Here is a 25,397-nt window from a genome sequence, read left to right as displayed (position 1 = left end):
GTCAGAACATCCCATTTAGACATTTGTGGAACAAAATGTTTCAGTTTTTTCCTTTTAAATTTTTTAAACTTTGTATTATATATATTGTAATAGTATTATAATACGTGTGTGTGTGTGTGTGTGTGTGTGTGTGTGTGTGTGTGTGTGTGTGTGTGTGTGTGTGTACCCCTCTACCCCGATAGAACGCTATCCTCAGGAACCAAAAAATCTTACTGTGTTATAGGTGAAACTGCGCTATATTGAACTTGCTTTGATCAGCTGGAGTGCGCAGCCTCGCCCCCCTGGAGCGCAACTTTACTGCGTTATATCCGAATTCGGTGGACCCAAAAGAAAATTTATGCTGGACTTTTTTTGTTGTGGAGACTTCTGAAATGTTCAGGTTTTGCTCCAATTCAGAACAAAGCCGCATTTCAAAATCTTGGAATCCTTGGCAAAACGGAACTTCTGTCCGTCCCACAGCGCTAATCATTTGTCCCAGGGGGTGAGCTCAGAACACTTTTTATCCTGATTATTCTCTAGCTGTGTTATTCAGCAGTGAAGCCCTGTAGTCGGCAGGAGGGCTTAGGGGGCTGTATGCAGCCAGGCATCTTTAGATCTTTGAGTTGAAGCCCCACAAGACGGGTGGAGGCTCATGTGAATTGAATTGTTGGGTCATGATCCAATTGAAGAGGTGTCCACATAACAAAAGCACCTTCTTGGTTGGCATTAAATTTGCCCCCTTCTTGGCTATCTTAGTAGAGAGGCCATGGAGAGATGGGGTCAGGGAGACCGGAGGTCCTCTCTCACTGCTAGCATGGGGTTCCTGCAGCTCTGGGGCTATACAAGGGCTATGTTTTATGCACTGCAGAGTTAGTGTCCACCAGTTTGCCACTGAACTCCCTTGAAATTAAAAACCAGCATGGTCGGTTTGAAGACCAGGTTGGTTTGAAGACCAGGGATGACTTTTTATTGAACTGGTATGTGCGTGCCACTGCCTTCTCCTGGACAGAATCAGAACTGCATCGTGGACCCCTCTACCACTTGCGCTCAGATGGCTGTTGGAGCTGAAGGATCTGGGTTCTATCCCGGCTGCTGCCCTGAAATTGCCCGTGACACGCAGCACAACTAGCAGCCCAAGCGGGCTGTGGGTTTGTTTTATTTGCTCAAAACACAGCAGCATTTCAGCCCATGTCTGTAGTGCACCCCCAGACTCACCTGTTTCACAGGTATCTCCTCCATAGCCTGGCAGACATATACAGCTGATGCGGTCTCCTCCTTCGCTGCAGGTCCCTCCGTTCATACAAGGGTTTGGGATGCAGTCATCTGAAAGCACATGCAAAGAGTGAAGCAGGCAGCTGAGCCCTGGGATCCCAAGTGACATTAATACTGGGAGCAAATCTGAGCTGAGCAGCACCCCGAGAGATCGGGCTTGGCTGCAACTGTTCCAGACTTCTCCAGGAGCCAGCGATGGGGTCTCAGGCCTCTCTCCTGCTGATGCCGAATCTTTGGAGACGGGATGCTCAGAATGCATTGTAAAACGAGGTGGACTCCAAGCCTCCGATCTGCCACCCCCCAGTTCCCTCTCAAGTGTTGGGAGAGGACAGGATTCAACCCCCCCCCACACACACACTCTCCCGCAAGACCCGAGCATGCCCCCTAAAGTTCTGGCTCTGTGTCAGATCTTAAACCAGAAGGAGGCCTATTTTGTCTAGGCCTAAGGCTCGCAAGAGATGCAGAGCAATGAGCCAGCCTCGTGGCATCGTGAAGAACCGAATGCTCCAATCCTCTTGGAGAGCCGGGTGTGACCGGACACCCCCATGTCAGGGGCTCCGCTGCGGGTAAAGAGGCAGCACTGGTGTTTAAGTTTCCATCTGCTGGGAACCTCAGTCATGTTGGGAGATCCGCGTAGAGCAGCCCGTCCCCAGACATGGCGAGCGCTCTTGGACACTGTTACAAACATGGTTCCATCCTGCAGAATCAATGGGACAGACCTGAGTGGTGGGGGCCATTTGACCTTTCAAATGATCCGTAGAGAAGGTAAGTGCTGGGCAGGGGGTGAGGAGGGACATTCAATAACTCTATAACCAAACATAAAACATTGTCTTTGTGTGAGCTCAGTGGCGGCCGTTGGATTGGCGGGCACCGGGGATGGAGTGGACTCCAGGGAGAAGGTGGATTCTTTCAGAGCAAGAGGATCTACCGCCCATTCTGTTTGCACCCGGAGGATTGTCTGAGAAGCTATGAGGGGGCGTGGGTGGAGCCGTGCATCTCAAGAAGGGATTGCTGTCACCCCAGGAATAGGAATGAATTCTGGTGGTGGGTCCCCTCCTGCTAGATTGGACTGAGCTAAAAGTCAGACTCAACCGGGGATAGAGAATCATGTTGGCTGGGAAATACTCTCAGGGGATGACGGCCTGGGCTAACGATCCAAGCACTCGGCCCCCGTCAATCCGAGTCCCATTCTTGGCTCTGCCATTCCCAGGCTCTGTTGCCTTGTATTAATTAAAGTATTATGTGCGTCAGTTTCCCCATTTATAAAACGGAAGAATTACAGTGATTTCACTAAGGGACTTGGAAGGATGCGATTTTTATTGGCAAATGTCGATAAGCGTCAGTTGTGCCAAATGCACACACAAACCCATGAAAAAATACTTCCATCAATTACAATTGAAATGTACAGGTAGACAAAGGAAGCAAACTGCGGCTTGAGAACTTCTTAGAGCTGGTTTATGGATATGCCCATTGTATACTGTGGCATGTGATGGTGACAATTGGTGTTCTAATGGTTATAAAGCATTAACTTTCTGAATCTGAACTTCTGTGGCCTGATCTCTCCCATCCCCCACATTGCCTGACCTTCCCATAATTTCCTGCAACTGTGAAAATGTAAATTGATAAAAATTGGGGGGGGGGAAATGCACAAAATTATGGGGCTTAAGCCACCGTGAAAATTTAAATCGATTAAAAATTGAAAAAAATGCTTAAAAATAAACATCAATATTATAAAAAAATTATCACGTTTCTCCAAGGCTACTGACCGGGGTGTCTTCTGAGGGTTACTTAGAGTGTGGCATCTGAAGAAGTGGGTGTTTTACCCATGAAAGCTTATGCCCAAAGAAATCTGTTAGTCTTTAAGGTGTCACCAGACTCCTCGTTGTTTTTGTGGATACAGACTAACATGGCGACCCTGTGATATTAGTGGTCACAGCATTCTGAACATGCAGGCTAAGATTTTAATTTGAGTGGCAAATGGGCGTCCAAATCTTTTATTTGGCTTTGAAAATTTCACACCCTAATGAACATCAGCAGGCGGCAGTGTCCCAGAGTCACATTCCTGAGCTCCAGTACTGAGCTTTTCATTTGCAGATCTGTCCTCATCCCTGCTTCATGGATGATGAAACTGTCATAGAAGGAAAGAGAGAGACAGGAGCTTGAGCAATGTCCCCACTATCCACTAGGCAAAACTGCCTCCCATTGCTGCTACCTACAGGAAATTCTTTAGCTTGAATATATTTGAACCTCAACGCTCAGCTGTCCTGATGCCTAAAGTTTTGTTCTACCCACTAGACCCCACTTCCTGCCAGATGCAAGCGTTGAACCAAATAGTTCCTGCCCCTCAGCCCATCCTTAGTTCACTAATTTAACTTCTTTATTTGTAGCTGTGCTCACTTTGTTTTTACTGCGGGTCACTCCCAGCGTTGGGAATGGATCTACTGGTGCTCACTGGGTCTTAGAGGGCAAACGCCTCCTTTAGACAATGCATCCGAAGAGCGTTCCAGCCATTAAGGCTTTGCAAACCGGTTGGATGCTTCCACCCTCTTCTGACCCATTCAGCAGAGCAAGAATCTGGACACTAGGTAAGCGAATGGCCTCTGTTAACTGCCTTCGCAAGGCAAGGCCAGATGCTTGCAATTAGATCGACTGGATGAGCTGCCCTGCAGGTGACTTAGCTTCAGCATATTGTCCTGTAGCTTTTCTCCAGCCGGGACTCTGACGCCCCTGTGATCTCCAAGTTATTGCTATCTGCTTAAATTACGAGACACGATTCTCTCTCTTGGTTAGGCTGAAAGTAACCTGAGACCTGTCGTGCTGACAACTCTTGGCAGCTTCCTATACGCTCCCCCACGTCCCCATCTGTTGTCTCAGGACTGTATTTTTGGTCTGTGTTTGCACAACACCCAGCACCACAGGGTGCTGGTCCATGATACAAATAAGTACCTATCTGTCTCCCATCCCCATAGCATCCAAGCATCTCGCTAATCTTTAATGTACTTATCCTCACTGCTGTTTTCTCCCTGAGACAGCCTCTCTAGGGTCCAGTCCCCCCTCTAAGCGAGATGCCCAAGCTCCCAGTGGAAGTCCGTGGCAGAGCAGGGACTTGAAGACAGGTCTACCGAGTGATAGGCGAGGGCCCTTACCACGGCACCACAGGAAGGCATTGAGGCTGAGAACTGAGCAGGAATCAAAGAGCTTTGGGAGGTTGATGTGGGTAACAAGAAGAGCCAGACGTAGAATAGTAAATGCTAAATGCCCAGAGGCTAGCAACAGATGTAACTAAAAACCTCCTCTAGGCTTAAGAGCGTCTCTGCTAGGCAGGGCCGGCCGCCTATCCCGAATCTAGCTACTGCACGGAGTTCTTTTGTGTCTTCCTCTGAAGCACCTCTAGGGCCACGATGCTGCATGAAGTATTGAACGACGGCCCCGTGGTTATAGGCTGCTAGGTGGGGACCCAGGAGTCCTGAGTTTCATCCTCTGCTGCAGACTTGATGTGTGATTTTAGGCTCAGATCCTCCAAGGGATTTTGGTGCCTAGCTCCCACTAAAATCAGTGTGCTCTGCTTTTGACCTTGGGTTAGGGATTAAAAGGGGGAATGCGCAGTGCATACAGTATTTAGAATCACAGCAGTGTTTGCTTTAATCAGACCAAGAACGGACGCAGGGCTTGTGGAGACCAGACTGGTTCACGTCGGAGTCAGCCCATGCTTTCTGCTGGGAGCATTGCAAGGTTTTGGATTAGTGGGAGTTTCTGAGTGAGGAGATCAGGACCCCTGTGAGCTTCTTAAAGAGGGAAAGGACCCAGGAGGTCATCCGGTCCCATCCTACCACAGACCATGTCTCAAGATCATTTCCCCATTCTAATCTCAAAGTACTTTGTCTGGTCCCACCCAAGGTGACCAGACAGCAAGTGTGACAAATTGGGACAGGGGTGGGGGTCAATAGGAGCCTCTGTAAGAAAAAGACCCAAAAATTGGGACTGTCCCTATAAAATCGGGACACCTGGTCCCGCCTAAAATGCCCCCATGTGATGGATACGTCCCTTAGAGAGACTGTTCTGCTCTGAGCAACAGGAAACATGTCTTGAGCTGCAGCCCAAATTTTTCTTTGTGCCTGGTGAGGCTTCCTTAAAGTCACCCTAAACAATCCCTCTCTCCAGCTGGTCCTGAGCTAACGTCGTCCGGGGAGATGGTATTCCTACGTCGGCAGAAGATCCCCTTCTCTCGGGGTACACAGCATCTGCACCTGGGGCCTATGCACAATTGACCGGACCCTGGAAACCCAGGTCAGCTACCCCAATACAGAGTGCGTTGCACGGCTTACATTGTGCGTAAAACTCTACCGCAGCTCCACCAGCAGCTACAATCCTAAAATCGGCACGCCTAAGGGATAAGGACAAATCCTTCTCCTTAGAAGCACAGCGCTGACTCCTTATTTCCCTCACTCCACCTGCGATCTGAATGAACTGGGCTGTATGAGCTGGGCTGGGTCAGGCTAGGTCGGTGAGTAGATGGGAGACGTCTGACGTGGCTGCAGGAGGTTGTGTTTCTGTGACAGCAAAGGGCGCTCTTCCCTGTGATTCAGCACTAACCCAGAATGCCATGAGGCCAGAGGCATTCTCTTTCCTATGAAATGTGACATGGTGATTGGTGATCATAATTACATTTAGTTCTTAATTCACTACTACGATGGTTTGGGCCGTTATTTTCAATATACTCGACTTTTGTTGGTTTAATTAACAGTTGCCCTCTGTGTTGGATTGGAAGCTCTCTGGTAAGGGACTGTGTCTTTTCTGTGAGTTTGTACAGCTCCTAGCACCAGAGGCCCGATCAGAGTTGGGCGAATGATATTTTTTGGTTCTCTGGCAATTCAGAAAAATCGAGGAAAAAGTTGTTTCGAATTCAACTGAACGTGAAATTTTTCAAAATGTTGGGCAAATTGAAAAGTTTGAAAAAACTTAGTTTTGGGTCACATGAAACACTTGGTTCAACCTGGAGCAAAATGACTCGCTTGAATTTTGAGCATTTTTTTTAAAAAAAATTTTAATTGAAATATATTTACAAATTTAAATAATTTAAACAAAAAGTCATTTTTAACCAAAATATCAAAACGTTTCATTTTGAAACTCTCCAAACAGAACACTGGGATTTTTGCAATTTTGGTTTTGGTTTTCTTTTTTACATGAAGTCGCCAGGGTTTTGGTGTTGCTGAACCTGCACTCTTCAGCGAAAAAAAGTTTTGGATGAAAATTTTCACTCTGTTTGTTCCTGATCCCTGACTGGGGCCTCCCAGACACAACAGAAACCCTCTGGTAAGCATAGGCTCCAGGTCCCCCTCTTTGCCAGTTCATAGAGGAGATGAATCTGTTACAGCCCCAGCTAGACAACCTTAGCCCAAGCAATAGCAGCTAGAACTAGTCAGGAATTTTTTGACTAAACTTTTTTTCACCAAAACATGCTGATTTCATCAAAACTGAAACTGTTCATGAGAAAGGGTCACTTTCAGTGAATTTCCTGGCCCAAACAAAAGTGGAAAAAGAAAGGTTCTGTTTCAGCATTTTCTAAATGAAAAGTGTTTTGGGTTGTTTTTTTTTCAGTTCAAACAAATTTTTGTTTCAAAATGTAATTTAATTTATACTTAAAAAAAAAAGGTTGAAAAGGGGGTGGTATATGGTCAAAATCCAAATGGAATATTTCAAAATGCTCAAAAAGTTTCCATTTACCCAAGCTGATTTGGTTTGTCCGTTTGCAGAAATTTTCAAGACACGATCACAATGCAAACAATAACACGTTACACCGGCAGAGCTGTGCAAAGGGGCCTCAGGATAAATGAGAATCAGGCCCACTATACAAAAGGGGTTTATAATCTGGCCCATAGTTCTTAGGCCAGATGTAAAGAGAATTAGTTCATCAGTGGGAGAGACACACACACACATATGAGGAAAATTGCAATAAGACACAAGGCAGTGGACCAATAAGTACAAAGGGAAGCACAGATCTAGCCAAGGTGGTTTTGTTCTAGAAAGCTTTTAATTCCCTTTATTAGTACCGTGTTTAGTCATAGTACTTTTTTTTCATTGAAACAGTCGTTAAAAACACTTCATAGAAGTAGCAAGAGATTTAAAGTGCATGCGCGGTTGAGACCAATTTGTTTGACAAATATGTGCTTCTCCGGAACGTTAAACTTCCCTGATCCAGCTGAATGAGGGGGAAGAGAAAGACAGACAGACAGACAGATGGACAGACAGAGGAAAGCATAGTGTGAAAGGGAGGTTTTTAGTGCGAGAGGCCAGTGTATATGGCTGCCCAGAGGGCCAAGGCAGCACAGCCGTATGGGTTACCTGAAATGTTCACCCCTGCTCCCAGGCTGGCGCTGTCTGTTGGCAGGACGGGGAGAGGGTGGGTGGCGGTCAAAGGGGCGTCTGTGAAAGGGATCCCCTCCAACGCTGGGCCTGATGCTTCTTTGGAGATGTCTGCAGTGGTGGAGGTGAGGCCGTGCTTGGTGGTGGATAAGCATCTGTCCACTTCTGGTTCTCCAGGAGTACCCGTGGGGGAGATGGCCGCTGGTGCCAGGGTAGCAGAGAGAACAGTTTGCTCTTCAATGACCTTCTCCTCCTCAGATGATTCACCTATCAATGGGCCGCTCGTGTCGGAGTCAGGCGGTCCCACCCGTTTGCGTCCCACCATCTGGCTGTCACTCTCTGCTGGAGATTTTCTAATGGGCGGCAGCACGGTATGGACCTGGCCTACTTCCATGTTCGAAACAGTGAGGGCAACCATCGTCACCTCCGGTCGGGAGGCAGAGTGGACGTCCTCCACCTGGGAGCGGGTGGCAGCAGGCAGCAGAAGCCAGGTAGAACTTGAGTGCTCCTCATTCTCCTGGAGGCTGGACTTTCCCATACCAGGGGATACGGACAGCAGGATATCCTGAATCGCTGGGGTGCCTTCTGGCCACACTGTGCCAAGTGCCCCGTCTCCAGATAGCTCTGCCTCTTCAGAAGCACCTGGGTGTCTGCCCGGGTCAGGGAAGCGTGTGCTGCTCAACCCGGAAACAAGACCACTTGGCGGGGTGGCATAGGTCTGGGCACGTTCCATAGAGAGCACCCGACCTGGATCTTTGAGATCTTCTGCCTTCCACCCCGCAGTTGGGGCAGCAGAAGCAGCGATGGAAGGAGAGTGCTCTTGCACCCCAGAGTCCTTCTCGATGCCCCTGGAGCTGGTGTTCTGAGCATCTGCCTTCTTCGTGGCAATGACCTCTAGGTGATTGGAACCATTGATGAAATCTGCCTCTAAGACATCAGCAGAGCTGCCTTCTGCTGTGGGGTCCTCTCCATGTTCTTGGTGGGAACTGATGGGAACGTGAGACATGTTTGGTTTGATTGCATCACCGGGTCCGGCTAGTTTCGGTGAGATTTCTGCTGTCACATTTGTAGGGCTGGTGGTCATGTCTCCATCAGTCATTTCTACCTCTGCATGGGGGACCATGGTTTGGGGCTCTCCTGGAGCCATCTCAGTGGGATGAATTGGGTTCTGCACCCCATCTGATCCCTGGTGGCTGCTGCCCGGTGGCTGCGTCTCTTTAGTAATCCTCACGTTCTCTCCCTCCAACGAAGACCTCAAGGTTTGTTCCGGGTCAGTTCCGTGTTCTTCCTCTGCAAAATTCAAATGAAAAAGACAGCAATAAAACTACAGGACGAACAACCAGAGTTGCTCAGAAAAGGGGGTTTTCATTCCCTGGGGAAAACGCTGACCTTTCAAATTAAGTTCTTGTTCCGCAAAAGTTGAAATATCGAAACTTCTCGTGAAACGAAAAGTTTCTAAGCGGAAATGTCAGAGCTAAATATTTCAGCATTTTCAATCAAAATGAAATGATTCCACATGATGAAACTACATTTTTCATTTCAAACCAACATTTCAGAACAAAAATATTGTCATTGATCCTCACAACATCTCTCTAACATTTGCCCTTAAGTTGATCATCCATATTATATCTATCTTAGGTATTTATATGGCCCTATTACCATTATATCCTAAGCACCTCACAATCTTCAATGTATTTATCCTTACAACAATCCTGTGAGATAGGGCAATGCTATTATCCCCAGTTTACAGATGGGAAACTGAGGCACAAGAGGCTAACTGACTTGGCCAAGTTTACACAGGAAGTCTGTGCAGAAAAGAGAATTGAATGCAGGTCTCCTGTATCCCAGGCTAGTGCCCTAACCACTAGACTATCCATCCTCCTTGTTTTGCAAACTTAACATCAACCTTAACTCCATTTTAACAGTGTTTTGTCTGGGAACTATAAACCAGATTGCTCAGCTGGTGTGAACTCCCATTTAAACGAAACTGAGTGAGATCATTTACTCCAGGCAAAGAGCTGGTTCCAAGTCCTTCGTTGCCAGAACTACAAAATGAACTGGTTCTGTGCATGTTTTACTTTCCATAAATACGTGTATTCCCCTTTCTTTTCACCCCTTTTATTAAAAGTGGAAGGAAGGAGCCAGCAGCCAAACTGGGTTCTGGATCCAGGTTCTGAAGTTGCCATGAATTCCAGGGGATTTCAGCACCAAGCCCAACACTAGTTTGAGCTAATGGGACTTTTGCAAATTTTGATTTTCAGCTGGGGCAAAAAGAAGCTGAATGTTTCTGACAAATGTTTTTCAGTTTTTTGATCCCTTGGATAGAAAATTTTTGAAAATTTTTGTCAAGGTTTCAAAGAAACAGTTAAAATAATTCACTATGTTTTGTTTTACTGGTTCTTCAACCAGCTCTCCCCATAAATATTGCCAGTGAAAGTATTTGGAGAGATCCTGACAATGGGGCCAACTGACATGAGCCACTTGTAGGAGAGACTGGATTAGCTTGCAATTGTCAAAGTGCCCAACTCCCATTGTAACATGGGCATCTAAATCCCTTTGGCTTCTTTGAAAATACCAGTCCTATGGACTCTGGAGCTTTGGAGACATGCCTTCAAAGCTGCGTTCGTGACCCCATTCTAGCCATCGCCTTAAAAACGTTCCCTGATGACACTAAGAGGATTCTCTACCTACCATTCCTGGGTGTGTCTGTGCAATTTCCAATTCTCCCCATTTCCCCTTCCTCAGCTGGAAGTGCAGGGCTCCCTGGTTTTACATCACTGCTAGTCAGACCTGCCTCGGGACTGGCTGGGCTCTCAGGGGAACGTGATGGCGGGTGAAGTCCTAGATCTGAGGATACGGAGTTATCTAGAGGGGGTTCCCAGGAGACAGGAATTTTGTCCTCTTCGGGGGCACTGCTTGGCTTTTGCTGCTCAGCGTCTCTCATGTCCTGAAAAAGAGGGACGGTGTATATAGCCCCTCTCGACTCATTCTCCACTTCCGCTTTGGACAGCTGAAGCTCCTCCAGCTTTTCTGTCACTGTAACAATCTCCTTGGTCCCCTCGGGCTCAGTGGCTCGGTATTTTTCTGGAGACTCCGTGAAAGCATCTGTCTCTTCTGTGGGCAAAAAGAAAGCGGGAGATTACTGCCTCGGCCTGTCCCCGGGGCGTCAGGCAGTGACACCTTCCAATCAATAGCCTTCCAAAGCAGGACCACCCTCGCTCTTCGTCTGAGGTTCAGGCGGGTCAGAGAAGATGAGCTGGATTCATCCTGGTGAACTCCAGTGACTCCCGTGGAGTTTCCTCAGGGATAAATCCAGCCCATGTCAAGCTTTGGGGCTTGATTCTCATTGACACCGAGGTTCCTTGCAGGGCAAAAGGACTTCAAAATGGGTGTCATGGCATCCAGATTAAGGGTCCCTTCACACCATCGGAGCAGGGTGTAGATGGGACCTAGTGTAACTGAGAATCAGGCCCTTTGAGTTTATATCTGAGCAAGGCCTGAACCCAGCTCAGAGAACGCCCTGGCAATTGCCATCTAGTCCCAGCTCCAGAGCTGAACAGTGAAGCTAAATCTTGGCCCTGACGCTCAGCTGGGCCTCGCTCCATTAAAGCTCCCCGGATTCACGCCCACTGGGGAGCTGGGCCTCCGAGCTTTACAATAAACCAAAGCAAAACTCCCTACCTCTGACCCATCCCCCACCCCCATAACTTCGAGTGAGTTTGGTTCCACTTCTCAGTCCAAACCTTGCAGCTGAGACGGGTCTCCAGTTGGCATCGATTTTTACACTTGCATCATGTTAGCTCTTCTTTTCTCTGCCCTGAGCCTATTTTATCACCTTTTTATTTGTGAGATCCTAAACCAAACATAAAAGCACGGGGAATCTGTAACCCACCAGGGAAATGTTATGGAATCAGCTCTGCAGAAATCCAGAGGATATGAGTCTGCTACAGCCCCATCTACACCAGCTTAGTGCTGTAGCAGCATATGCTTTTAGCTCCACCAGGCACCGGTTTGATCCCCGATGGGTCAGCCAAGATGGCAGCCATCACAAGGGGCTTTATGGGTAGCTTCAGAAACTGAAGCCCTGGAATTAGCCACAGCAGAGTGTGTAGGTGGTAAAAGCTTCTTCCATCTCCCCCCCCAAAGGGGAACTGAGGCCTCTCTGAACACTGCCAACGAGGGGGCTGAATGGGCCAAGATTCTCAGATTTGGGAGGGGGCCACCTTGAGACCCCTTAAGGCCTATGAAAACCAGGTCCTTTTTGAAGGCCTCTCCTGTTGGGCACCCAAAGGAAGTAATTTCTTTTGAAACTTGTGGCCTCTTTCATGATGTGGGGAGCTCCTCCTCCAGTGGGACATGGACTGAGATGGGAGCTGGTCAACACGCTTTCTTCAAAGCGTTTTTCCTACTCAAAATGGGCTTTTTAGTCAAAAAGAGAGAGAGAGAGAGACAGAGAAATTCTCATGGGACCTTAGTTTTTCACTAAACATTTTGAGTTTTCATGAAAAACAACTTCTTAACCCCCAAAAAACTTTGGAAGAAAAATATTAACGGAAATGACAACATTAATTTTGGTCAAAATTTGTCACCAGAATGAAAAAAATCCAGATCTGGACTGAGCACTTCGGAGTTATCACAGCAAGAGGCTCAGAGCCATCGGTGTGTTACAAGGAGCTTTGGCCATCGCTAATCAATTGCTGAACCAGCAGCCAAGAGGGGAAAGGATCCATACTACCCATTCCCAATTCCCTGAGAAATCCATTCCCAATCCTGCCTATTTTGTCTCAGAATATTGTCACTCTGGCCCCATGGCCAGTACAAGGAAAGACCCTGCAGCATTTTGCAGTGTTGTTATTTTGAATAATAATTAATAAAATGCAAACAGGCCAGATCCCTATCTGGGGGTTTCAGTTTAGCTCCGATGAGGCCAATAGATCTATGTCAAATGATGCCAGTTGGGGGTCTGGCCCATTGACTTCAGTGGAGTGATACCCATTTACACCAGTTGTGATTCCAAAGGAGTGACACTGATTTATATATAGATCAAAAGCCAGGATTAGTATCACTGCCTTGAAGGATGCCTGCCAGAATCCAGAGGCTCGCCCACTCCCCGAGACCTCGGCACCATGCCCAACAACCAACATAAAATAGCCAGCAAGATACGTTTTGGGCAACCTCCTTGGCTAAGTCTCAGCGGTCGCACAAAGCCGTGTTGTGTCCTATGCTGTCATGCAGAGGAAAGTCACGCAGCCCTTGTTACGCAGCACAAGGAAGGACATGAGATAGGAAAAGGAGACCAACGGCAGTTCTGTGGCTCTGAGGAAGGTTAGGTTTGCAGAAAAGGCACTAACCTGGACCCTAAGAAGTCAGAGTCTGATTCCCAACTCTCCCACAGGCTTGCATTAAAAAAAACCAATTTCTGTGCCTCAGTTTCTTTCCTGTAAAGTGAGGGCAATAGCCCTTTGTTTCTCCCACCCATGTTCAGCTAGACTGAGAGTGCTTTGGGGCAGAGACCGTCTCTGACTACGTGTATGTACAGCACCCAGCACAGTGGCACTCTGAGCTCAGCGAGGGGTACAAATAAGTATCATACAGTATCCTTGCAGGAAAGCTGGCATTTTAAGACTGTGGGAGTAGATGTAAAAATGGCAACAATTACTCCATCGGGCTGCACCCCGTGGGTCAGTTACACTAGTGCAAAGTGTCTGATTAGCCCAGGAAGCAGATCTGAGCTCAAATCAATCTTTCCACCACCCTCACCTTTTTTTTCTTTAGACGTGGGCTGGGGTTTCGTTAAGGGGAAGGCTGCAAGCTCGGCAAGGGTTAAAATGAGACCGTCTCAGTGCAGTGACCGAAATGGCTTTTCCCTGCGCTTTCCGGCCTTTCTCGCTTGATTTATGAAGCTCTTTGATGCCGCCCCAGGACCATCCATCCATTCAGCCCTCTCAGAGCACTTGAATGAATGACCCCTCCCAAAGGCCCTGCAAGGCTGGTATCATCTTCCCTGTCTTAAACATGGAGAAACTGAGGCCCAGAGAGGGGGAGCAACTTCCCCATAGCCACTCAGCGAGGGAACCAAAACTAGAACCCAGGTCAACTGGCTATTCAGGTTCTGTTTTAATGCCTAGCTCACCCTCCTGTCCAGGCAGCGCTACCAGAATAATTCGTGGCGACACACAAAGGTGTTTGTGCTGCTAATGTCCATTGAATTAGTGCACTGACCAGTAGATCTCAGTTGTTATTACTATACAAAGTTCATTGCTGCTGTTCACAGGTCTTTATCCCTACACCCAGAAGAACGGCGAACAGTAGTGCCGACTATCGGTCGTTATTGCCTATATAGAGGTTTTCATTGCTAAAAATGGATCTGGAAAGCTGGTTATCGCACTGACAGACCACACCCCCGTCAATGCAGGCTGTGGTCAGCTTTGGAGTATCAGTTCTGAAACTGGACTAGAAGTGTCCCCTTTTTAGCAAGGCAGGAACTAAATCAGCTCGACTCCAGCTGGAAGTGGGGGTCCATGAGGAGCTCCGGGGCCCATGAGAGGCCACGCACAGGATGGGCGATGCGAGACCAGAGTTCATCAGTGGCCCTGAGCAGGAGAGGGAGATGAAGGCCTTGGTGGCCATGAGAGGCCTGCAGGAGGGAGCCAGGAACGGCGTTGGTTAGAGATGACCCGGAGGGAGCCAGTAAAACTGGAGAGCTCGCAGTGGGGACTGAGCCCCTTTGCAGGGCGCCTGGGTCAGCTGCTGCAAAGAAGGGGCGATCCTGGGAAAACCGGGACAGGTGGCACGTCTAGAGCCAGGGACGTGTCTCTTCTATCAGACCTAGCGACCACACAGATGAGCAATCGGGATTCCTTTGCAGGGCAGCAAGCTCCCCTGAAGAACAGGGCAGGGACGGGCCAGAGCCAGAACCATATACGACCCAGGCCCCATTGCACTCTGGGGCTTCTCAGAAAAGGGAGCCAGCCACAAAACCATTCCCAGGTTTGCAAGCCTAAACAAAAAGCTCCCCCCTGCTCCCCCCAGCATGGCAGGGAGGTCACCCAAAACACTGCCTAACTCAGGGGACCCAATCCTGATGTCTGGTGAGCTCACGTCAATGCCAGCACCCTCCACAGCGGCTGATCAGGGTCAGGCCACATGGCCTATATTTTTAATCTGGCCGGCTGACACGAGGTGCTCGATTTGAGATGGTTTTCAGGGGCACGGCACTTCTGTAACTTCAGTGCAGGTGCCCAGGGCTGATCACCAGGCTGCAGCTGTCTCTGGTCAGGTCAGAACAGGAGACACCCAGAACAAAGGGGTATTTGAGAAAACTGAGGCCTATTTGGGGAAAAGCCCACTGTGCACTCCTCTTTCAAGGGTGACGGGAACCAGGATTACACCCCAAGGGTTTGCTATCTGGCTACAAGCCCACAAAAGTAACTGTAAGGTCCAACAACGGCTCTTAGCCAAGTCGGTCAGGGATGTAACCCCATGCTCCAGGTGTCCCTAAACCTCGACCAGAAGCTGGAACTGGACAATAGGGGATGGATCACTCACTAATTTGCCCTGTTCTGTTCATTCCCTCGGAAGCAGCTGGCGCCGGAAGACAGGATTCTGAGCGAAACGGACCATTGGTCTGACCTAGTCTGCCCGTTCTTACATCAGGTTGTAATCTGCAGAAGTGCTCAGCGCCCAAAACTTCAGCTGGAGGCAGAGGCAGCTGTGAGAGCTCAATACCTCTGAAAAATCAGGCCCTCGGCGGTGTGACGAAGTGGGACTGTTCTTAATGTTTCCTCTGAATACTGTGTGGGTGCCTCAGTTTCTGGCTGACACTGTCTCCTGGCAACTAATGGCCCAGGCCCTTCCTCCCTGCAAAGGGATGCTAAAGGTGTGGGAGAACAAAGAGTTCAGGTGACCTCCTGGCCCGGGAAAGGAACTCAGCAGAGAAGGAGGGGCTGGAGAGGGTTTTCAGTTTGGAGATGGCTGGGGACAGGAGGTGAGGGCAGACGGGGTTGTCTTTCTTGCTGGGCCCCAGAATGGACCTGGCTGAGGGGTCCTGTTCTCTATACCTATAAGCTCTGTTTTAGACCATGTTCCTGTCATCGAATAAACCTCTGTGTTACTGGCTGGCTAAGACTGCGAAGTGGGGGTGCAGAACCCTGTGGCTTCCCCAGGACCCCGCCTGGGTGGGCTCGCTGTGGGAAGTGCACGGAGGGGCAGAGGATGCTGAATGCTCCAAGGTCAGACCCAGGAAGCTGGTAGCCGTGCGAGCTTCTTGCCCTGCAGACAGTCTGCTCACAGAGAGGAGGGTCCCCCAGAGTCCTGACTGGCTTCGTAGGGAGCAGTTCCAGAGCATCGCCCGGGGACTCCGTGACAGGTGGCTAAGGAAATGTCTGCCCAGATACTTTTAGCAACGTACACAGGATCTGTACCTTCGTGAGCCATCTTCCAAGCAGACTGCTTAAAAAAAAAAAAAGCAATAGATATGGGCATGTGTACCAGGCAGGGCATCCCTACTTTAGCCTGGTGCATTGGCATCTAGCATTGGCAGCCTACAGGCTGCCTGCACGATGGGATTAAATTCTCCTCTTCTCCAAGGAACAGCACAAGGCCCCTCTTGCACCAAGGCCTAACGCTGGCTCCTCGGCATGGGGAAGCATTTCACCCTATGGTGCATCAACATGGGCTCCTGGCGGCAGCCTGCAGGCAATTCTGTCTGCGACCCCTGAGCCGGGTCCTTTACCTCGAAAGCAGTACACATCGTATCTGCTCTGGGCATCAGGGAATCCAGTCTGGTTGCGGAACTGGAAGATGGTTTTGACTCCCGGCTGGCTCCCGCCGCACCGTTCCCGCGGGATGACAATGGGGTAGCGGACGCTGCCGTCAGCCAGCCAGCCCGAGCTGCACTGGTCCAGCCCTTCGTTCCATGCCGCGTACAGCTGGCCTGGTGTCGCTATCTCCTCTCCCAGCACCTCACAATAAGCCTTGGCCTCCTCCAGGGTGAATTTGTCTGGGGCAGTCCTCAAAAAGAGTTCTCCTGCAAACGCAGATGGAGGGGGGAGGAATCAGATCCACAAGGGTCTCGGCCAGTCCAAGAGAGAGGGCTCTTTTAGCCTCCCCCCACCCTTTCTTACTGCTTCCTACTGCTGCGTGACCCACCCCACCCTTCTAATTACAATACTGAACAAATTCCCAGTGGATCCACTAGCTGCCATCGATCTCCAAGCACTATCCAAGACAGGGGTGGGAAAACTATGTCCCGCGGGCCGCACCACGCGGTACGGCCCTGCTCCGGTCCCCCTCTGGCCAGGGCATTGGGTCAGGGCCGCACCCCATGGCTCCCAGAAGCCACGGCATGGCCCCCTCAGGTGCTCCAATGGGAGCTGCAGGGGCGGTGCCTGCAGATGGGGCAGCGTGCAGAGCCGACTGGCTGTGCCTCCGTGTAGGAGCCGGAGAAGGGACATACCACTGCTTCCAGGAGCCACTTGAGGTAAGCGCCACTTGGAGCCTGCACCCCTGAGCCTCTCCCCACGCCCCAACCCTCTGCCCCAGCCCCGATCCCCCTCCCACTCTCCAAACTCCTCAATCCCAGCCCGGAGCATCCTCCTGCACCCTAAACCTCTCATCCTCACCCCCACCCCAGAGCCCGCACCCCCAGCCGGAACCTGAACTCCTTCCTGCACTGGGGCCAAAGCCAAGCCATGTGGGTAGTTTGTTCCTCTGTTGCCCTTTATGGGGTTTACTGGACCTGTACTGGCAGCTGTCAATGACAGGAAACTGGACTGATCCAGCATGGGTCATGAAGGCAGCTAAGGACACAATGCACTTGGGCGTCATAATTACCATGCAGATCTTCAACGTAACAGTAGACATCGTACATGTCTTCTGGGTCCACGACTCCATAGTTACGGACCCCTGGCAACCCATCCATGTCTCCATAACAGCCCTCACGAGGGGTATGGATTGGGTACCTGGAACGAGGAAACACAAGTATTGATTTTCCACAGAGAGAAAAGGACTGCTGGAACCAGCTGGTCAGATGCTGCTGCTAAACCCTTGGGGTAAGGCTACTTTGCCAGGGTCACCTAAGTCCTCAGCTGGGAGCCACCCAAGTGGCCACTGATTTTTGGATGCCACTGTTTTTTGGGACACCTCCTTCAAGACCACCCTGGGGGCCTGATTTCCAGAAGCACTTGCAGCTCCAGCTGACGTTGTGAGGAGCCAGCACTTTGTAAAAATCCAAGGTGAGGCAACCCAAATCCCTGCATCCAAGGTCAGTGGCCACATCTGGAAATCTTAGCCCATTTAGGGCCCATTGATTAGGTGATCAGCAACTCTGCTCTGAAGTTCACTGAAATCAATGGGAGCCTTTCTTTTGACAACCATGGGGTTTCAATCAGGCTCCTAGAGCAATGGTTTTCAACGTTTCCCTTTCCAGGAGTCTTCTCCAAGCCAACCAGATGTCCCATTTAGCTACTTGGGAAGGGCAAGGTGGTCATGACCTCCTGGTGCTTGCTTGCAGTCTCCACGTTAAGGAGATTGCAAACTGTGCCCAAAAGCTACAGTTTGCAATCTCCTTCAGAATTGTTGCAGGTGGAAAATTTCTCTAATTAGTGTTTAATCTGGAGCAAAGTTCACCAAAGCCATGTACAATGTCTTAGACGACAAGTTCTTTGGCGTGTGGGCCATCTTTTCGTTATGGGCGTGTGGAGTGCCTAGCACTGTTGTAATACATATCATCATCACTATCCAATGGCATAGGAAGAATTTCTTTTGGTCCTGGGGAATTGGACTGCCCTATATTGGAACTCATCATTATTCATCTCCTTAACATCCAGTGGTGATGAGTTCCACAGATAAACAATGTGTCATGCGAGTTCCACAACCACCTGAATCTAGCCTCTGCACGAGTTGCCCACCTGACCGTCTGGTCCGCGATCCAGCCCGCGTCACATTGCTCGTAGCCACTGAAGTAGGCGGCGTACAGCTGTTCGGGGGTGGCGATCTGTGCCCCTATCCTGGTGCAGGCCTCCCGAGCCTTGGCAAAGCTGAAGGCGTAGCGTGTGGAGCCCTCCCGATAAAGGAACACCACCCCTAGAGAACAGAGTGTGAAACAGCATCTAAATCTCCTTGCAAACGCAGGTCTGGCAGGCCATTAAGCAGTGGTATTGGGGAGGTGCAGTATGGTACACTCGCCATCAGCCAGCTATGACGCTGTCTCAATACATAATGGGGTCACAAGGGATGGCGTTAGACTTGCTGGGGCACAGGGCCGAAGCTCGAGCCCCATCACCCAGGGCGGAAGCCAAAGCCTGAGACCCAGCGCCCAGGAATGAAGCCTGAGCCCAAGGGCGTCAGCCCTGGATGACCGGGCTCAGGCTTTTGGTTTCGGCCCCCCTTCCCGCAGTGGTGGAGCTCGGGTGGGGTCAGGCTTCATGTAGTAGTTTTTGTTGTCAGAAGGGAGGTCGTGGTGCAATGAAGTTTGAGAACCCCGGCCTCAGCCCTGTACACCCTGAGTTCGGGCCCCGGTGGTCCATTCGCTTGCTGCATGTATCAGTAGCCTGCTATGACCCATCATAGGATCCTATGCAAAATCTTAAGGCCAGAAAGGACCTTTTTGATCATCTGGTCTGGTCTTCTGCATAACACAGGCCTGAGAACTTTGTCCTGGGATGCTGTCACCACGCGCAAACCTTCTTGTTGAACGAGAGTGCGGCTTTTAGCCAGTCTTGATTTAAAGACTTCAAGTGACGGACAGCCCACCTCCCCGGAGGTCAGTTGTTCCAATGGCTGATTGCCCCTCGCTGATAAACCTGTGCACCTTATTTCTAGCCTGAATCCCTTCATTTTCCGGCGGTTGGGTCCTGACTATTCTGAAAACACGACCATCCATTCAGTGTGGGATGGGGGTTAGAGTAAAGAAATCGGAGAGGCAGGTTCTACGTCCAGTTCTGCCCACCGACTTCCTTTGTGGCCTCGGCCATGTTATTTCCTGTCTTTACGTGCCTCAGTTTCCCTGTCTGTCAAATGGAGATGAAAATAGCCATCTTTAGGAAGTCCGAGATATATACATGCTATATAAGTGCTAACTCCTAGTCAGAGTTTTGCACTTTTGTGCAATGATCGTGACGTAACCTGGCACTCTGTTTCTCTCTGAGCTGGACAAGAATCATTAGTGTCCCGTCCCCCCTTACAGATAGGGAAACTGAGGCACGACGAAGGGACATGGTTTGCTCTGAGTCTCACAGCAAGTTAGTAACAGAACACAAGAGTCCTGATGCCTGCTTCTAAGCTTTAACCACAAGACCATGCTTTCCCGCCACTAAAGAGCCACAGCTAAACTGCAGAGGAAATCATCCTTTAAACCAGGCGACCCATCATGCCGGTATAAATTGCGTGCCTGGCAATGTCGAGCGAGGAATCAGAGCAGCCGGAAATTTTTCTTACATGAATGGGCGAACTTGGGCTTCTTGCCGGGTTTGAAGAAAGGCAGAAAACAAAGAGCAGGGTAGGAAGGCAGGAGAGGAGAGGGTGCGCTGCCAGCTGGACTTTTGCAGGGCGGGGGGGAGAAATGGGGAATCTTATGAGATTAACACTTAAATATTAGAAGAGTGCAAAGTTAATTGAAACTGGGAGAAATAGCATCCAGCGTGCATTAAGGAAATTGTTTGGTATTGCCAGGGAAATCAATCACAGTGAAATAAATAGCAACTTCTCCGCAGTCCTGGCAATAAATAAAAGCATTCATTTAATGCCACACCACGGTAGGAGCAGTGTGAGCCATCAGCCAGTATTGAACGCTGGACCTTCTGCAAGCACTAGCTGTCAGTGCTGTGTTGAACAAAAAGAGCAACTCCAAAAAGTGATAGCTGTAGTAGGCTGTTATCCTTTAGGAGATCAGCCGCTAGAGGACGACAGGGTACACGCTGTGTTACTGGTGGGGAATAACAAAATGTAGTAATACAATGATAATACAATATATTAACGCTATTATAGCATTAGCCAATACAGAGAGGCCTTTTAGCTCAGGCATTAGAGGCTCGTGCACTTAGAGCCAGATGTCCCCAGTTCAGTCACCGCTATTGACCGTTCACCCAGGGGTGTGGCATGACACATCCAGCCCTGAGTTAAAAGATCCAAGGCTGTCAGCTTCTGTATGGCCCAGCCACTGATAGAGGGAGTCAACCCCACGCAGTGGATGTGGCTTATACATGCGTCAGACAATTATGATCCCTCCCATCCCCATCCCCGCCACAGATGCTAGGGTTACGGGGTTGTTACCTTTGACCTTCACCTCCAGCTGGTCATGCCCATCCTCAATGCCATGTTGCACATTGCAGCGGTAGATCCCAGAGTCGTTGGACCGGAGCTCGGTCAGCACCAAAGTGGCGTCGGTGGGCAAGGCCGGGTAGAAGGGCAAGGAGACGCGGTCGCAGTAGCCTTTGCTCACCTTCACCTTCTGTCCCCGGGCCACCAGGATCTCGGCCTCCTTCCCCTCGGAGATGAAGGTCCATTTGATCCGGGGTGCCCCCAGCACCGCCCGGCGCCCCCCTGCGGTAGTGGTGGCCAGGGAACGCAGGTAGGTGACGTGGCAGGGAATGGTGAGGGTGCCCGACAGCACTGCCCGGACAGGCGTGTGTTTGGCAATAGAGACTCTCAGAGCCTTGAGGTCATCTGCTAGGGAGAGAGAGGAAACAAAAAGTCAGCAGTCGCCCAGGAGAAGCCCCATTAGCTTTGTGCGGTATAGGGCCCATGACACACAATTGAGCAGTAATGATTCCATCCATCAGAAGTCATGAGTAACATACACGCACGCGGACACAAACACACTTACACCACCCAGTGCATGGCACTTTCAGTCCGTTTGTCCTTCAATTGCTGCTTTGCTGTCTTTTCTCCCCTCTGATCCCTCAGTCATTTTAACTGCCTGTGATTCCCTCTCCAGACCTGGATTTCAGTGTGACTCTGTCTGCTTGGACCTTGCTCCATTTAAAGTCACACTGACAAGAGGGCTGAGCCCACAGCCTTGATCGGAACGCCCTGTGTGTATGCGGGGCGCTGGGTTAGCTCCCAGGTAGGGTTAAACTAGCAATGAAAACATGGACAGTCGGGTTAGCAGCTCCAAGTTCAACCTGAGGTTCCCTTATATTATTATTTGTGTTACCTTAGCACATAGTCATTGACCAGAACGCCATGTGCTCGGAGCTGTACAAACCCACGTTGGGAGCTGAGTAGTTGTGTCTCCGCTGCTGTTTTAACCCGAGTTAACTAACCCACGTTAAGACCAGAGGCTGCAGTAGAGGTATCCGTAGAGACCTCACTAAAACATGCCCAGGGACTGCTCAGGAAACCTCCCTCTGGGGCAAATTCACCCTGGGGGTAACCCTACAGACTTCAGGCGTGGGTCTAGCACCCCTCCCACCAGGACCCCTGCTTTATTCAATGCCAGGGCTCACTCAGCCAGCCGCTAGGCAATGCATTGCTTTCTGCTTCTTGTTCACTGCATGGCCCCAGGCCTTAATTTAGTGAATGCTGCTCAGGCCCTGCTCTGAAGACAGAAGGACTAATTGCCCTGTGCTGGGAGTACAGAGCTCAGGCTGTGGCAGCCAGGAAGGGGTTAATAGATGGGCCAGTTACCTCCCCAGCTGGTACTCACTGGCCTGTTAACCACAGCTGCTGGTGGGGGAAGGCTGCAGCTCTGGCAGAGGAGCCTGGGTGCCAGAGACACTAGTGTTGTTCTGAGAAAGCTCCTCAGCAACAGAGGAAATTGCACAAACCTGAAGCACCAAGGAAAGAAAGATTTGGAGAATGCAGCGCTGGGGGAGTGATGCTGCAGACAGGCCAAGGTAGGATGCAGTCCAGGTGAGGGATTGTAAGAAATAACAGACCCTAGCTGCTTACTGCAGGGGCTGTGGGCTGGCACCCTGAGGGAGGGGGATTCCCTTTTTACCCTTCCCCATGCATACACCCCCTTGTAGGATGGGCCATTTAAAGCTTTGGCACTAAAGGGGAAGGGGGGAAGAGAGAGAGAGAGAGAGAGAGCTCAGTGGTTTGAGCATTGGCCTGCTAAACCCAGGGTTGTGAGTTCAATCCCTGAGGGGGCCACTTCAGGATCTGGAGCAAAATCAGTACTTGGTCCTGCTGGTGAAGGCAGGGGGCTGGACTCAATGACCTCTCAGGGTCCCTTCCAGTTCTATGAGGTAGGTATAGGATCAGTATCCAGACTGAAGACCCAGTATCCAGCTCTATGAGGTAGGTATAGGATCGGTATCCAGACTGAAGACCCAGTATCCAGCTCTATGAGGTAGGTATAGGATCGGTATCCAGACTGAAGACCCAGTATCCAGCTCTATGAGGTAGGTATAGGATCGGTATCCAGACTGAAGACCCAGTATCCAGCTCTATGAGGTAGGTATAGGATCGGTATCCAGACTGAAGACCCAGTATCCAGCTCTATGAGGTAGGTATAGGATCGGTATCTAGACTGAAGACCCAGTATCCAGCTCTATGAGGTAGGTATAGGGTCGGTATCCAGACTGAAGACCCAGTATCCAGCTCTATGAGGTAGGTATAGGATCGGTATCCAGACTGAAGACCCAGTATCCAGCTCTATGAGGTAGGTATAGGGTCGGTATCCAGACTGAAGACCCAGTATCCAGCTCTATGAGGTAGGTATAGGATCGGTATCCAGACTGAAGACCCAGTATCCTGTTCTATGAGGTAGGTATAGGATCGGTATCCAGACTGAAGACCCAGTATCCAGCTCTATGAGGTAGGTATAGGATCGGTATCCAGACTGAAGACCCAGTATCCAGCTCTATGAGGTAGGTATAGGATCGGTATCCAGACTGAAGACCCAGTATCCAGTTCTATGAGGTAGGTATAGGATCGGTATCCAGACTGAAGACCCAGTTCTATGAGGTAGGTATAGGATCGGTATCCAGACTGAAGACCCAGTTCTATGAGGTAGGTATAGGATCGGTATCCAGACTGAAGACCCAGCTCTATGAGGTAGGTATAGGATCGGTATCCAGACTGAAGACCCAGCTCTATGAGGTTGGTATAGGATCAGTATCCAGACTGAAGACCCAGTATCCAGCTCTATGAGGTAGGTATAGGGTCGGTATCCAGACTGAAGACCCAGTATCCAGCTCTATGAGGTTGGTATAGGATCAGTATCCAGACTGAAGACCCAGTATCCAGCTCTATGAGGTAGGTATAGGGTCGGTATCCAGACTGAAGACCCAGTATCCAGCTCTATGAGGTTGGTATAGGATCGGTATCCAGACTGAAGACCCAGTATCCAGCTCTATGAGGTAGGTATAGGGTCGGTATCCAGACTGAAGACCCAGTATCCAGCTCTATGAGGTAGGTATAGTATCGGTATCCAGACTGAAGACCCAGTATCCTGTTCTATGAGGTAGGTATAGGATCGGTATCCAGACTGAAGTCCCAGTATCCAGCTCTATGAGGTAGGTATAGGATCGGTATCCAGACTGAAGACCCAGCTCTATGAGGTAGGTATAGGATCGGTATCCAGACTGAAGACCCAGCTCTATGAGGTAGGTATAGGATCAGTATCCAGACTGAAGACCCAGCTCTATGAGGTAGGTATAGGATCAGTATCCAGACTGAAGACCCGGTATAAGACATTGAACCACAGGGTTTGTATCTGGACTCTTCTGTTCACCTGGATTGGGGTTTGGCCGGTTGGAGGACTGGGCGGCAAGCTGGAACAGACCCCACCCACTCCAAGTGACTGGGAGGTGATGGAGACAGAGGAGCTGTGCCCAGCCCAGAGGTGGCCTGCCAAGCCCTGAAGGAACCTGTGACATTCCTTAGGGTCTTTTCCCTGGTGCTCCATCACTGTGGTATCAGACACTTGGCTCAATTACTTTATTTTCACAAGACCCCCATGTGGGGGCAGAGTGTGATTACCCCTGTTTTACAGAGGGGGAACTGAGGCACACAGAGATGAAGCTCAGCAGCAGCTGCTAATGTTGGGTGCCCGATTTGCAGCACCTGGTGGTTTGTTTTTCATGTGACCTAGCATTGTGTAGCACTTCATAGGCTCAAGACTAGCTCCCACTGACGCCCGCTGTGGCTGTGAGCACCCGGCACTTCTGCCTGTCACGCCCTAGGGCCTTGAGTCAGGCATCCAGAAAATGAGCAACACCAACTAGCGACCTTTGGTTGAAGCCAGCTTTGCACCAACAGGGGTCCTACAGACCCCCTGGTACATCCCCAGAGCACCCTCTATCGAGGCAGGGGCCCTGGGATGGGGGGAATCATAGACTATCAGGGTTGGAAGGGACCTCAGGAGGTATCTAGTCCCATTCCCTGCTCAAAGCAGGACCAACGCCAACTAAATCATCCCAGCCAGGGCTTTGTCAAGCCTGACCTTAAAAACCTCTAAGGAAGGAGATTCCACCACCTCCCTCGGTAACCCATTCCAGTGCTTCACCCCCGCTCCTAGTGAAAAAGTCTTTCCTAATATCCAGCCTAGACCTCCCTCGCTGCAACTTGAGACCATTACTCCTTGTTCTGTCATATATCTAATGATATATGATAATGGAGTATATGATCATGTAATTAAAGATTTGTCCCCTAATGAAGATGACCAAGGGGGACATTTCTGGCACTTCCTAACTCTTGAGGGCTTGACTTTGCAAGCTTTGCGTGGGCCCAGCAGGGAGGTCTTGGAGAGCACAACCTTGCCTGCTCTCAGTTCAGCGGTCTGCCCCGCTGTGGCAGCCCAGCGCTGTAATGGCAGGAAAATTCCTGCTCAGCTC

At 50.0% G+C, this 25,397-nt stretch overlaps 1 protein-coding gene across 4 annotated transcripts in view; it reads right to left on the bottom strand.

Annotated features, from left to right (window-relative positions):
* Window positions 1-25,397, bottom strand: part of BCAN (brevican) — a 59,428-nt gene that overhangs the window by 11,146 nt on the left and 22,885 nt on the right. For 3 of the 4 annotated variants that reach the window (XM_030542463.1, XM_030542464.1, XM_030542465.1), the window contains 7 exons: window positions 20,887-21,282; window positions 18,525-18,699; window positions 17,449-17,576; window positions 16,349-16,642; window positions 10,306-10,728; window positions 7,594-8,904; window positions 1,195-1,302 (listed from right to left, as the gene is read on the bottom strand). In XM_030542463.1, coding sequence (XP_030398323.1) covers window positions 1,195-1,302; window positions 7,594-8,904; window positions 10,306-10,728; window positions 16,349-16,642; window positions 17,449-17,576; window positions 18,525-18,699; window positions 20,887-21,282 — 2,835 coding nt within the window. The remainder of the gene's footprint in view (window positions 1-1,194; window positions 1,303-7,593; window positions 8,905-10,305; window positions 10,729-16,348; window positions 16,643-17,448; window positions 17,577-18,524; window positions 18,700-20,886; window positions 21,283-25,397) is intronic. The other variant, XM_030542466.1, reaches the window with a different exon arrangement.

The sequence above is a fragment of the Gopherus evgoodei genome, chromosome 24 (assembly GCF_007399415.2).
Source record: "Gopherus evgoodei ecotype Sinaloan lineage chromosome 24, rGopEvg1_v1.p, whole genome shotgun sequence".
In the NCBI taxonomy this organism is placed as follows: domain Eukaryota; kingdom Metazoa; phylum Chordata; order Testudines; family Testudinidae; genus Gopherus; species Gopherus evgoodei.
The sequence above is the reverse complement of the archived record's forward strand: the minus strand, read 5'-3'. Positions and strand labels throughout refer to the sequence as shown.